Here is an 11,673-nt window from a genome sequence, read left to right as displayed (position 1 = left end):
TAAGTAGGAGTTGGATAGCTTTTTTTTTCTCTCTCTCTCTGGCAGCTAGTAGTGCAGGTTGTCAATTAAACACTGCCCATAGTTTAGATTGGAGCTGTTTTGTGTTGTTGTTATGTGTTTACTAGGCATATGTGTTGATGTTAAATGCAAGGTGTGAGACTAACATTGCCTGTAAGCTAAACATACTTGGCTGAGAAAGACCACAGGCAAAGGCAGACTCCAGCACTTAGCTTTGATGTCCATTGAGGAGATGATTGAGAGGGTTGTTGAGAGAGCCACGAAAACAACATTGACAGATTTGACTCTCTCAGGTGAGGCGGCATAGATTGGAGGAGACAGACATGGTTGGAACTTACAGGTACCTGGGTGACCACCTTGATGACAGACTGGACTGGTCAACCAACTGTGATGTCTTGTTTAAAAAGGGACAGAGTAAAGCTCCACTTTCTATGAAGGCTGAAATCGTTTTATGTGTAGTAGTGAAATGCTGTACATGCTGTACATATGCTGTCGTCTGTTGGTGTGGCAGCCTGACAGACAAGAACGTCTGGACAGCGTCTGGACAAATTAACGTGCAGGGCTGGTTTGGCTCAGGGAAGGGAGTCTGGACTCTGTGGGGACTGTCACTGAAAGGTGCTGTTGTATCCACATCTGGATCATTTTAGCTACTTTGTTGTATGTGGGACAATAAAAGACCAAAAATCTCCAAAGTAGAAGCGCCTGTGCAACACTGCAACATATCAACCAATATATGATTGACTGAAAATTCACATAACCATGACCAAACTAAGAGCAAATATCAGAATACGCTATTCTTTTTCAAAACATTTGACTCTTTAGAAGTTACTGAACATGAATCAGTACTGATACTGAACTCGAGAGCTCAATAAATGCCTGTAAGTATTTAACACCACTAAACTCAATGTCTGTAATTACATTTGAAAACATGTCACCTTGTAAGCAAACACTTTACAATTCACTTCTGATTTAGAGATAGATTGAAAGCTAATGTTATCCTTTCAGTGATTTGTTAATATGTTTGATGTGACTCAAACTGTCTTTATAAAACTGGTCGGAACTATGAGAAGGAAAATGAACTTTAGAACTTAACTGTGTACTGTTTTGTACTTTGTGCTGTTTTTATATGTGCAGGTGAAATAAAACTTTATTGATTTATGTTTTAATAGTTTAATAAATGGCTTCAAGTCACTCCCCTTCCAGAAATAAGAGTCTGATAACGCCTCTCGCTTCTTCCTCAAAAGCACATTGCACAACTGTAAAGTCTTCAAAGAACACAAGCTTCCATTCACTGACATTGAGAGCAGAGATGGCTCAAAAAGGAACTGAGCTGGATCGAGAAACCTTTTCTTGTTCCATCTGTCTGGATCTACTGAAGGATCCGGTGACTATTCCCTGTGGACACAGCTACTGCATGAACTGTATTAAAACACACTTTGATGAAGAGGAAAAGAAGAAAACCCACAGCTGTCCTGAGTGCAGACAACTCTTCCCATCGAGGCCTGTCCTGGTGAAAAACACCATGTTGGCAGTTTTAGTGGAGCAGCTAAAGAAAACTGGACTCCAAGCTGCTCCTGCTGATCACTGCTATGCTGGACCTGAAGATGTGACCTGTGATTTCTGTACTGGAAGAAAACTGAAAGCCTTCAAGTCCTGTTTAGTCTGTCTGGCATCTTACTGTGAGAAACACCTTCAGCCTCATTATGATGCAGCTCCTTTAAAGAAACACAAGCTGGTGGATCCCTCCAAGAAGCTCCAGGAGAACATCTGCTCTCGTCATGGTGAGGTGATGAAGATGTTCTGTCGTACTGATCAGCAGAGTATCTGTTATCTCTGCCCTGTGGATGAACATAAAGGCCACGACACAGTCTCAGCTGCAGCAGAAAGGACTGAAAGGCAGAGAGAGGTGGAGGGGAGACGACACAACATCCAGCAGATGATCCAGGACAAAGAAAAGGATGTGAAGCTGCTTCAACAGGAGCTGAAGGCCATTGCTCACTCTGCTGATAAAACAGTGAAGGACAGTCGGGAGATGTTCACTGAGATGATCCATCTCCTCCAGGAAAGAAGCTCTGATGTGGAGCAGCAGGTCAGATCCCAGCAGGAAACTGAAGAGAGTCGAGTCAAAGAGGTTCAGGAGAAGCTGGAGCAGGAGATCACTGAGCTGAAGAGGGAAGACGCTGAGCTGAAGCAACTCTCAGACACAGAGGATCACAACCAGTTTCTACACAACTACCCCTCACTGTCACCACTCAGTCAATCTACACACTCATCCAGCATCAATATCTGTACTCTGAGGAACTTTGAGGACGTGAAAGCAGCTGTGACAGAGCTCAGAAAGAAACTAGAGGACATTCTGAGAGAGACAAGGACAAACATCTTACTGACAGTGACTGAAGTGGATGTTTTACTGTCACAACCAGAGCCAAAGACCAGAGATGAATTCTTAAAGTATTCATGTGAAATCACACTGGATCCAAACTCAGCACACAGAAATCTGGTACCGTCTGAGAGGAACAGAAAAGCAACATTCATATTACAACAACAGTCTTATCCTGATCATCCAGACAGATTCACTGATTTTCATCAGGTCCTGAGTAAAGAAAGTCTGACTGGATGTTGTTACTGGGAGGTGGACAGGAAAGGGATTGTTGGTGTAGCAGTCACATACAAGAATATCAGCAGATCAGGAAAAGAAAGTGGATTTGGACGTAATGACAAATCTTGGTCATTAGAATATTTCCTCACCAGTGCATTTTGGTACAACAACATCAAAACCGCCATCTCAGGTCCTCGTTCCTCCATATTAGGAGTGTACCTGGATCACAGAGCAGGTATTCTGTCTTTCTACAGCGTCTCTGAAACCATGACCCTCCTCCACAGAGTCCAGACCACATTCACTCAGCCACTCTATGCTGGAATCTGGATTAGTTTGCTGTCAAGTGCTGAGTTGATTAAAGTGAAATAGACAGAGGTAACTTCAGGACCAGAGAGTTAAATCCTGTGTTTCTCTTCATCAACTTGTTTTCTCTCCATGTTTGTTGCTGAGAGTTCATTGTTGTGGTGTTTCTGCTCAGAGATCAGCTGTCAGTCAAACATCATGGCTGCTACCTTGACATGTTTAATAGTTGTTCTCTGGATGTTTCATCACTTTCTTTAGGTGGGGCTCTTTCCTGTGTCTGTTTAATTTGTGTTGTTTTTGTTTCTCTTCCACTTCATATCAGAGGAATCAGCAGACCTTCCTCTGTCACTGATATGTTGTTGGTCATTTTGTACAGTAAGAAATCTATGATTACATTCACAAAAATGTGTTTGGTTGTTTTTGTTAACTTGCAGTAGAGATTTGTTCAAATTCACTTTCATAAAACTGGAATCATCATGGTGACTATTGATCAGATTAATACTTTTTTGTTCTTTATCATAACTGAGATTCTTGGTGAAGGAGATTGATTGTGTTGATTTTTAACCATTTTAATGTGTGAACAAACTGAAGGTTTAAAAATCTTGGTTTTCACCAAGAGGAAATAAAATACTGACTTCTGTCTTCATTCTGTCACACCGTGGTGAGGGCGTCTTGTCTTGGGGTTGTTTTGTCCTGTCATTTCCTGTTTTATTTTGAAAAGTAACGCTCCTCTCGTTTCAGGTCACTTGCCCTTCCTCATGTGTCACAAGTCTGATTGTCTTCCCTGATTCCTGATTGTGTCCACCTGTTCCCTATTTCCCTCCATGTGTTTAAGTAGTCTGTGTTCCCCTTGTCTTGTGCCAGAGTGTCGTCTTCGTCAACCTGTTCTCGTGCTTCGCTTCATGTTTTCAACCTAAGTATTTCCAAGTAAGCCTGCGAATCCTCTCGGAGAGATAGTTTTTGTTTGTCTAGTCTTTTCTTAGTTATTTCCTCAGTTCTGAGTTTTTCCTCCATTCGGAGTGTTTTGTGTTTATTTAGTGATTTGTTTCTTCGATTTGTATTTCCTCCTTTTGGAGAGTTTTTGTTTTCACTGATTAGAATTACGTCCGGGAATTTTTGTGACCATTTGTTTGTCCCTCTGTGAGGGATCTCTGAACATTCCAATTAAAGCCCCTTTATCATCTCTGCATACTGAGTCCTGAGTTCTGCTTCGAGTCCCGGCCTGACACATTCTAGGACCTCACTAGAATCTGATGGAGAAATTAGAGTATAATTGAGCCACTGATATTTTTCTTAAAACATGTACAGAGATTATGTTGTATAAATATCAGACTAAGCAGTAATCCAAATGGTACTTCTCAGCAAACAAGGACGTATCCTTATTTTATAAAGAACAGACTGATTGCGGCAAAGATTTTTTCTCTTCCCATCTCATATAAAATGTGTCTGAAAGGTCTTTATTCAGCTGAAATCATTCTCCTGATGTTCTACAAGTGTAGAAATAAGTCCATTCCTCCTCTGAACTGACAGTTTTGATGAGACTGAACTTCATCTGCAGCAGCTTCTTTTACTGACGGTGTTTTTTTTGTTGTTTTTTTGCAACATAAGACAGTAAAGGACGTGATAACAATGAACCAAATAATAGAGTGGAAGGACTCACTCATAGAGATGAACATGAGCTCAGTTCTAACTGCAAGAGACAAAATCACAACTCAGTGAGTGAAACTGTAATATACTGGGTTGGATGTAACCAGTCGAGGTGATGAACTCATAAGGACGTCTTTACTTTAGACTTCCACGGACTCAACAAAAGGTGCTGGGGGGTTCAGAGTTTTTTACGTTATAAGTTGCCCAAGCAAAATGTAACCACACAACTGCAACAGCCAATATTTACCAGATGGTGGTGACATCTCCCCTTCTCCCCTTTTAAAAAAATAATAATTCTGTCAAGAAAACACAACCCAACACAAAAACTGCATCAGTCTTTATCAAAAATAGACTTAGACTTAGACAGACTTTAATGATCCACAAGGGAAATTAATAGATTGTAGTTGCTTAATTGACACAAAAAGATGAGCTGTTATACAGCTATATAGAATAAGGAATAAAGGAAGTTCTGTAGCGCTCACTATGGCAGCGAAGCAGAATCTTTCTCGGTTCAATTTGTCGATCATACCGATGTCTTTTTTGTTGGTACTACTTCCCCAACAAACCACAGCAAAGAACGGGGCACTCACAACAACAGACTGGTAGAAAGACTCTAGTAATTTACTGCACACATTGAAAGACCTGAGCTTTCTGAGATATTAGAGTCTACTCAGGCCCTTCTTGTCCACAGTATCTCTGTTGTCCCTCCAGTCCAGTCTGTTGATCATGTGGACTCCCAGGTACTTGTAGCAGTCCACTACTTCCACCTCCAGGCCCTGGATGGTGATGAACTCCACTGGTGTCCTCTTCCTCCTGAAGTCAATGACCACCTCCTTGGTCTTTTTCTTTTACTGAACCTAAATGCCGTGGAGACAAGATAAGACAAGACAGTTTCCCGTCTCCTCAGTATCTTCGCCTGAATCCTTTTTTCAACTTCACCCTGAAGTTTCAGATGCTAACAGCCTCCCCCTCTAGGAAAAACCGAAACGGGGGCAGGACTCCCTTGTCGGGATGGTGCTTCTGAACTGCTTGTGTCCCTCCTATCTGTCGGTCAAGCTCCACCATTAGCAAACTGAAACAGGTTCATAACTGGCATTTCATGAACAAGTCCAATGGCGCACACACTGTCACGGTGTGGGGTGTGCTATGGTACATGAGTGGGAAGGAAGCCCTTACCTCTGTTTCCACCACATTCTTCACCAGAGCCCGTTTCAGGATTTGTACTGATTTCTCTGCTTCACGTTTGGATGTTGGGAGGTAGGTAGGTAGAGCAGTGTGTTTGGTGTCATTACTATCCAGAAACTGAGTGAACTCTTTTGACCAGCTGTGAGCCATTGTCTGGTACTAACTCTTCTGGCAGTCCATATGAAGCAAGCGGACCACTCAGCACTTTGATGGTTTTGTGACAAGTAGTGTGGGACATTGAAAAAATCTCTAACCACTTTGAATGGTTATCTAACAACCAAATAATACTGTTTATCTTTCTCTGCAAAGTCAATATGAATTCTTTGTCACACTCTTTCTGTCCACCACCAAGGATGTAACAGTGCCACCACTGGCATTTTCTGTACTGCTTGTTTGGCAGACCAAGCAGTTGCTCACCACTTCTTGAATTTCACCATCACAGCCTGGCCATCAGAGGTAGCTGTGGGCAAGCACCGTCACGCAACAGATACCTGGGTGTTCATGATGAAGGTCCTCTAGTAATCTGTCAATAAACTGGGTGTATGATGACTTGTTGCCCTTGGAGAATGTGGCCTTGTTCTGTGTTCTGTGTGCGCACAAAATAAGGCCTCTAACCTTCATCCTGCACATAACAAGGCCAGTCATTCACTGTGTAGCTCCACACCATGCTGAGTAAATGGTCTTCAAACGAAGCGCTTTCACTGTCTTTTGCATGCGCCGGTAGTTCCTCCATATGTGAGAAATGGAAGGTATTCCCTCTTCTGCTACATTGTTCTTCTGCTACTGCTCTAGGTAAGCGTTGACATGATCAGCTGATTCCTTGTATTCAATCTCATAGTTGTATGTCATGAGAATCACAGCCAAGCGTTGCATCCATAATGCTGACAAAGTTGGAACTGCTGATTTTGGCCCCAGCATGGTTAATAGTGGCTTATGGCCAGTGATGGGTGTGACATTTCTCCCGTTAAGATATTTGTGGAATTTCTTTACTCCAAAAACGATGGCAAGTGCCTCTTTTTACTTACATACTTCCTTTCAGGCTCAGTGAGTGTCATTGATGCAAATGCCACCCATTGTTCTTCTCCATTTTCTGTTAAATGAGAAACCACAGCCCCAACTCCACAAGGCTATGCATCACATGCAATTCTCTGTGCAGGCGTTATAGTGTGCTAACACCTTGTGTTGCTGCTGTAGTTGCTTTGCATCTTCAAATGCTTTTGCACATTCAGCAGTCATGTGCTGAGTGTTTGGCACCACATCTGTAACATGCGTGAGGTGATGAACTTATAATAATGTCTTTACTTTAGACTTCCACAGACTCAACAAAAATGCCAGCGGAGTGAGCATTCTTTACCAACTAAAATGTGGACACACCTGCAATGGCCAATATTTTTCAGACGATGGAAACAAGAACAAAATAGGTCACTCCTACACTCCTGCTACAGAAATTATTAAATAAAAAAACTAGTCAAGTCAGTGATGAAGTTAAAAGCTGAAATCTGAAGAATTCTGGAAGGGAAACCAAATTTTATTTTATCTATTAAACAATGAAATAAATCAAAACAGGGAACAGGATTTAACCCGGTTGTCACTGACCATGAGGAAATAAATTTTGATTGACAGGGCTGCTCCTCCTTTTGGAATGAATCTGACAATTCACCTACTTCCTGGTTCCCTCCCCTTTAGATCTGCACAACATGTGATAAGTGTAAGAGCTGACTGGCCCCATTCACTGTACAAACACATGAAGTTGAGATCAGAGCTCACAGTTGTTTCACTTCTCAGAAAAAGAAACTCACGGAGTCACTGACACTGTGAGCAGAGATGGCGCAGAAAGGAGTTGAACTGGATCGAGAAACCTTTTCTTGTTCCATCTGTCTGGATCTACTGAAGGATCCAGTGGCTATTCCCTGTGGACACAGCTACTGCATGAACTGTATTAAACAACACTTTGATGGAGAGCACAAGAATAAAACCCACAGCTGTCCTGAGTGCAGACAACTCTTCCCATCGAGGCCTGTCCTGGTGAAAAACACCATGTTAGCAGTTTTAGTCGAGCAGCTGAAGAAGACTGGACTTCAAACTGCTCCTGCTGATCACTGCTATGCTGGACCTGAAGATGTGGCCTGTGATGTCTGCACTGGAAGAAAACTGAAAGCCTTCAAGTCCTGTTCTGTCTGCCTGGCATCTTACTGTGAGAAACACCTTGAACCTCACTATAAGTCACCTACATTTAAACAACACAAGCTGGTGGATCCCTCCAAGAAGCTCCAGGAGAACATCTGCTCTCGTCATGATGAGGTGATGAAGATGTTCTGTCGTACTGATCAGCAGATTATCTGTTATCTCTGCTCTGTGGATGAACATAAAGGCCACGACACAGTTTCTACACAACTACCCCTCACTGTCACCACTCAGTCAATCTACACACTCATCCAACATCAATATCCGTCCTCTGAGGAACTTTGATGACGTGAAAGCAGCTGTGACAGAGCTCAGAAAGAAACTAGAGGACATTCTGAGAGAGACAAGGACAAACATCTCACTGACAGTGAAAGAAGTGGATGTTTTACTGTCACAACCAGAGCCAAAGACCAGAGATGAATTCTTAAAATATTCATGTGAAATCACACTGGATCCAAATACAGCACACAGATATCTGGTACTGACTGAGGGAAACAGAAAAGCAACATTTAAGCGTCAACAGTCTTATTCTGATCATCCAGACAGATTCACTGATTGTTATCAGGTCCTGAGTAGAGAGAGTCTGACTGGATGTTATTACTGGGAGGTTGAGTGGGGAGGAAGAGTTGTTGGTGTAGCAGTCACATACAAGAATATCAGCAGAGCAGAAAAAGAAAGTGGATTTGGACGTAACAACAAATCTTGGTCATTAGATTGTTCCACAGACCGTTTTACATTTTGGTACAACAAGATCCAAACTCCCGTCTCAGGTCCTCCTACCTCCAGAGTAGGAGTGTTCCTGGATCACAGAGCAGGTATTCTGTCCTTCTACAGCATCTCTGAAATCATGACTCTCCTCCACAGAGTCCAGACCACATTCACTCAGCCACTCTATGCTGGACTCTGGATTCGTGATTGGTTTAATGGATCCAGTGCTGAGTTGATTAAAATGAAGTAGACAGAGGTAGCTTCAGGACCAGAGAGTTAAATCCTGTATTTTTCTTCATCAACTTGTTTTCGCTCCATGTTTGTTGCTGAGAGTTCATTGTTGTGGTGTTTCTGCTCAGAGATCAGCTGTCAGTCAAACATCATGGCTGCTACCTTGACATGTTTAATAGTTGTTCTCTGGATGTTTCATCACTTTCTTTAGGTGGAGCTCTTTCCTGTGTCTGTTTAGCCATGGAGGATATCACTGCTCATGATGACTTTTATTTCCATTACAATCTAAACTTCTCCGAGCTCTTAATGTCTGATGAATATTTGTATTAATGTATTTGTGTTGTTGTTTCTCTTCCATTTCATATCAGAGGAATCAGCAGACCTTCTTTTATCACTGATATGTTGTTGGTCCTGCTATTAACTTATCTTTACAAGTATTCGTCAGATCAAATGTTTTTTAAATTCATTTAAAATGAGGTTTATGAAACTAATCATTGTGATCATTACTGAGGAGGAGATCATTTATTATTTTCTTGGTTACACTGAATGATTGTGTTGATTTTGTAAGATTGTTTTTCTATAATCAATCAATAAAGGTGTTTAAAGAACTCATTCAAGTTTGTGTTTTATTCATGGAACCATCATAGGTAAAGGTATTCAAGTGTTTTAGGCCATTTATGATGCTTGTTAATTAGAAAACCTTCTCTCCCATCTTTGCCCTGTGTCCTGAATGCAGCATCAGTGTCTCAGGCTGAGACTCCTGTGGACCAAGTGACTCAGCGTGATATTCCAGATGTTTCAGTCTCTTTACTGATGCTGTTTAAGCTGCTGAAGGCTCAGTGAAGTTTTGACACGTCAGGTCAACAACTGGAACCTGAAAACTGATCCTCGACACAAGAGGACGCCTTCATCCTGCTGACAGGGATATAGTGGAGAGAAGGAATGAACAAGGATGGAACAAAGATCAAATCAAATGTCTAGAAGGACTTGCTGTGGACAGTTTCTGTGGCTTTTACTCGTCTGTAGCTCCTCCAGCAGCTCTAACTCTTTTATCTAAAGTATTTAAATTTAAAGTGCTCTGATTATTAGCAGGGAGGTCATGTTGATGACAGTGACTTTAATTTCATTTCATTGTGGATCTCTTTGTACGGTGGCCATCAAGGTCCAAACGGACGGCAATGACCCAACATTTCTCAGTTCGAGAAAAAAGCTTCAAGTACAGAAATGATGCAAAACCACAAACTCAAACACAAGTCACAACGAGGCAAAAAAAGAGGAATGTGGGACAAACGAAAAAACATGCTGCAACAAAGAAAGATGGATGCATCATCATGAAACGCGCTGCAAATAGATAAATGACGCAAACTATGAAACGATCTGCAAACCACGAAACCACCTGCAAACCAAGAAACCACCTGCAAACGAGAAACGCTGCATTATCGGTCACTACAAATGGAAGTTCTCCAAACCTACAGGGGGCGCTCTCAGCATAACAGCTCAATAAAGAGACACGGGATGGAGAGAGACAGAACAGCTGACTGATCCACTGTGTGTTAAAATACAGCGAGAAAGATAATGTGACTTTTCATTTTGTAGCGTTTTTCATTTGCAGATCGTTTCATGGTTTGCATCGTTTGAGTGCAATTTATTTTTATTCTAAGTGGAACTGATGATGTTGTTTATATATTATTTAAATTGTAATGGAATTTGTGTAATGTTTAGCTGGCGATATGTGTGTGTGTGTGTGGGGGGGGGGGGTGACAACCTCATGTGGACTCCCTTTATCTGTCTGTGGAGCTGAAATGGCTGTGATATACTGTGTGCGGTGACTTTGTATGCTGATTGCTGTGTATTGGGTGCGCGCTGTTCATGGCATGAACCGTGCATTGTGGTTTTGTTGTTGTCACGTTGTTTTGATCTTGAATATTTGATATAGTGACATCTTGAACACTGCCATTTGATGGTGCCATTGATATGATAATCTATGTCAACAGATTGGCATTGTTTATGTGATGGCATTGTTCAGATGCATTTTTGTCATTTTGTCATTTGTCAAATGCAGCACCTCCCCCTTGCATTTTAATATGATCCTCCTCTCTCGTTTACCCCTCCCTCGCTTACCAAGCACATACGCACATTAGGCTTACCATCCCCAAACAAAGATCTATTTATTTTTATCACAACATATTATAGTCATTAGCAACAGGCCTAATTTTTACTGTTATTATTGTTAAGTAGGAGTTGGATAACTTTTTCTTCAATCTCTCGCTGGCAGCTAATAGTACACGTTGTCAATAAACCACTGTCGACAGTTTATATTGGAGCTGTTTTGTGTTGTTGTTAAGCTTTTATTAGGCATATGTGTTGATGTTAAATCCAAGGTGTAAGACTAATACTGCCTGTAAGCTAAACATACTTGGCTGAGAAAGACCACGGGCAAAAGCAGACTCCAGCACTTAGCTTTGATGTCCATTGAGGAGATGATTGAGAGGGTTGTTGAGAGAGCCACGAAAACAACATTGACAGATTTGACTCTCTCAGGTGAGGCGGCATAGATTGAAGGAGACAGACATGGTTGGAACTTACAGGTACCTGGGTGACCACCTTGATGACAGACTGGACTGGCCAACCAACTGTGATGTCTTGTTTAAAAAGGGACAGAGTAAAGCTCCACTTTCTATGAAGGCTGAAATCGTTTTATGTGTAGTAGTGAAATGCTGTACCTGCTGTACATATGCTGTCGTCTGTTGGTGTGGCAGCCTGACAGACAAGAACAGCAAGCGTCTGCACAAATTAAT

The 11,673-nt window shown here is 41.8% G+C and overlaps 2 protein-coding genes across 3 annotated transcripts in view; both read left to right on the top strand.

The window, feature by feature from the left end:
* Positions 1–125: 125 nt before the first annotated feature.
* Positions 126–11,673, top strand: part of LOC125010924 (tripartite motif-containing protein 16-like) — a 14,450-nt gene continuing 2,902 nt past the window's right edge. Inside the window, exons 1-2 of one of the 2 annotated variants that reach the window (XM_047589874.1) lie at positions 126–3,178; positions 9,087–9,487. In XM_047589874.1, the coding sequence (XP_047445830.1) occupies positions 1,196–2,986 (1,791 nt within the window). In that variant the 5' untranslated portion in view covers positions 126–1,195 and the 3' untranslated portion in view covers positions 2,987–3,178; positions 9,087–9,487. Of the gene's footprint in view, positions 3,179–9,086; positions 9,488–11,673 lie in introns of those variants that run through there. The other variant, XM_047589875.1, reaches the window with a different exon arrangement.
* Positions 7,560–8,370, top strand: LOC125011047 (E3 ubiquitin/ISG15 ligase TRIM25-like). The gene has a single exon (XM_047590041.1). The coding sequence runs from the start codon at positions 7,577–7,579 to the stop codon at positions 8,219–8,221; it is 645 nt and encodes a 214-aa protein (XP_047445997.1). The 5' UTR covers positions 7,560–7,576; the 3' UTR covers positions 8,222–8,370.

Source organism: Mugil cephalus, chromosome 7 (genome assembly GCF_022458985.1).
Source record: "Mugil cephalus isolate CIBA_MC_2020 chromosome 7, CIBA_Mcephalus_1.1, whole genome shotgun sequence".
Taxonomy (NCBI): Eukaryota; Metazoa; Chordata; class Actinopteri; order Mugiliformes; family Mugilidae; genus Mugil; species Mugil cephalus.
The sequence above is the reverse complement of the archived record's forward strand: the minus strand, read 5'-3'. Positions and strand labels throughout refer to the sequence as shown.